The 1,458-nt window shown below is 73.1% G+C and overlaps 2 protein-coding genes across 2 annotated transcripts in view; both read right to left on the bottom strand.

Moving 5' to 3' along the window:
- The window catches only part of LOC146584999 (uncharacterized), a gene marked incomplete at both ends in the record, with an annotated part of 16,679 nt that overhangs the window by 6,279 nt on the left and 8,942 nt on the right, over nt 1-1,458 (bottom strand). The window lies entirely within an intron of this gene.
- On the bottom strand, nt 128-1,452 carry LOC146585000 (uncharacterized). Its single transcript, XM_085323738.1, has one exon. The coding sequence runs from the start codon at nt 1,444-1,446 to the stop codon at nt 163-165; it is 1,284 nt and encodes a 427-aa protein (XP_085179864.1). The 5' UTR covers nt 1,447-1,452; the 3' UTR covers nt 128-162.

Genomic DNA, 1,458 nt, shown 5'->3' with positions numbered 1-1,458 from the left:
GGGATGGGATGCGCGCGGGGATGCGCGCCAGGATGGGATGTGTGCCGGGATGCGCGCCCGCCCGCCGGGGCTCCCTCCGCGCACGCCGCAGGCGCGCTTCCCCCTGCCCCGGCGGGCTCCGAGCCGCCCCCCGCGCCCCGGCGCCCGCCGCGGGGCTCCGGCTCAGGGCGTGCACTTCTTCCAGCTGCTCTGGCCGTTGTCCACGTAGCACCAGGAGTAGCCGTAGCCGTGGCCGCCGCAGAAGTGCTGCGGCGCGCAGCAGTAGTCCCAGGAGCCCTGCTCGTCCGTGTAGCACCAGAAGTAGCTCTTGCCGTAGAGGCCGCAGGGGAAGCCGTCCCGGCACGACTGCCCCTTCACCGTCACGGTCGAGTAGAGCGGCGAGCAGCTGATGCGCTCGCCGTCGCCCCGGTCGCAGGAGAGCTGCGTCTCGCCGTCGGGCACGGCGCAGCGGCTGCTGCAGCACGGCACCCGGCTATCGCCGCGGCGCTCCGCCGCGTAGCACCAGCGGTAGGAAGCCTCGCCGTGGGTGTCGCAGGGCAGCCGGTCGCAGGACCAGCCCTCGGCCGCCGTCAGGGAGCCGGGCAGGTGCTTCTGCTGCTGCAGGACGCACTCCTTGGCCCAGGAGCCGGCGGGCGGCTCGGGCCCCGGCGCGGCGTCGGCCCGCTGCAGCACGCAGGCCACGGCGCCCTGGCGGTGCAGCTTGGTGAAGTGCTGGTGCCACGCTCGCAGGCTGGAGAAGCTCAAGGTGGTCGCCACGTCCAGCTCCAGCCCCTCCTCCTCCTCCTCGGCGTTGCCCGCGTCCTCCGCCTCCTTCCAGCCCGTCGCCGGCGACATCGAGAAATCCAAAGCGTTTTGCACCCCTGCTATCACGGCCTGGACCTTGGGGCTCTGCGAGTTGCAGTCGTCCGCGAAGATCTTGACGCTCTCCGAGGTGCYGTGGATGGCCGCGAGCCTCTCCGCCAGCGTCTTCACCGGGAACGCCTGGACCCTGGAGGTCGCCATGTTCTCCGCCAGGAAGGCCAGGGAGAACTTCTCCTCCGGCTTGGTGCTGTCGCAGCAAACGGCCGTCCACACGTGCCGGGGCACGACCACCCGGCCCAGCTGGCGCTCGCGGTCGCCCTCCTTGTCGGCGGCGCTGGGGATGGCGACGGTGCCGGGGGTGGCCCCCGTCACCACGTAGGCGCCCGCGGGGCAGCTGAGCCACAGCTGGTCGCGCAGAGCCCGCTGCAGCTGCCGCCAGCGCCCGTGGGCGAAGCAGGGCTCCAGGGGCACCGCGTTGGTGAGGGTGAAGGTGGCCGTGCGGGCGGCGTCGCAGTGGTGGTCGCCGGGGTTGAGCTGGCCCCGGCTGAACGCCGTGTCCTCGTAGTGCTCGCTGAGCGCCTGGCCGGGCGGCTTCGCGCCGCAGCACAGGCCGGACTCGCTCTCCGTGGCCATGTCGGGGGACATGCTGGCGCTGGC

This window comes from Rhea americana, unplaced genomic scaffold, assembly GCF_003343005.1.
Source record: "Rhea americana isolate MKP2758 unplaced genomic scaffold, rheAme1 scaffold_869, whole genome shotgun sequence".
Lineage (NCBI taxonomy): Eukaryota > Metazoa > Chordata > Aves > Rheiformes > Rheidae > Rhea > Rhea americana.
This window is presented reverse-complemented; position numbering and strand designations above follow the sequence as displayed.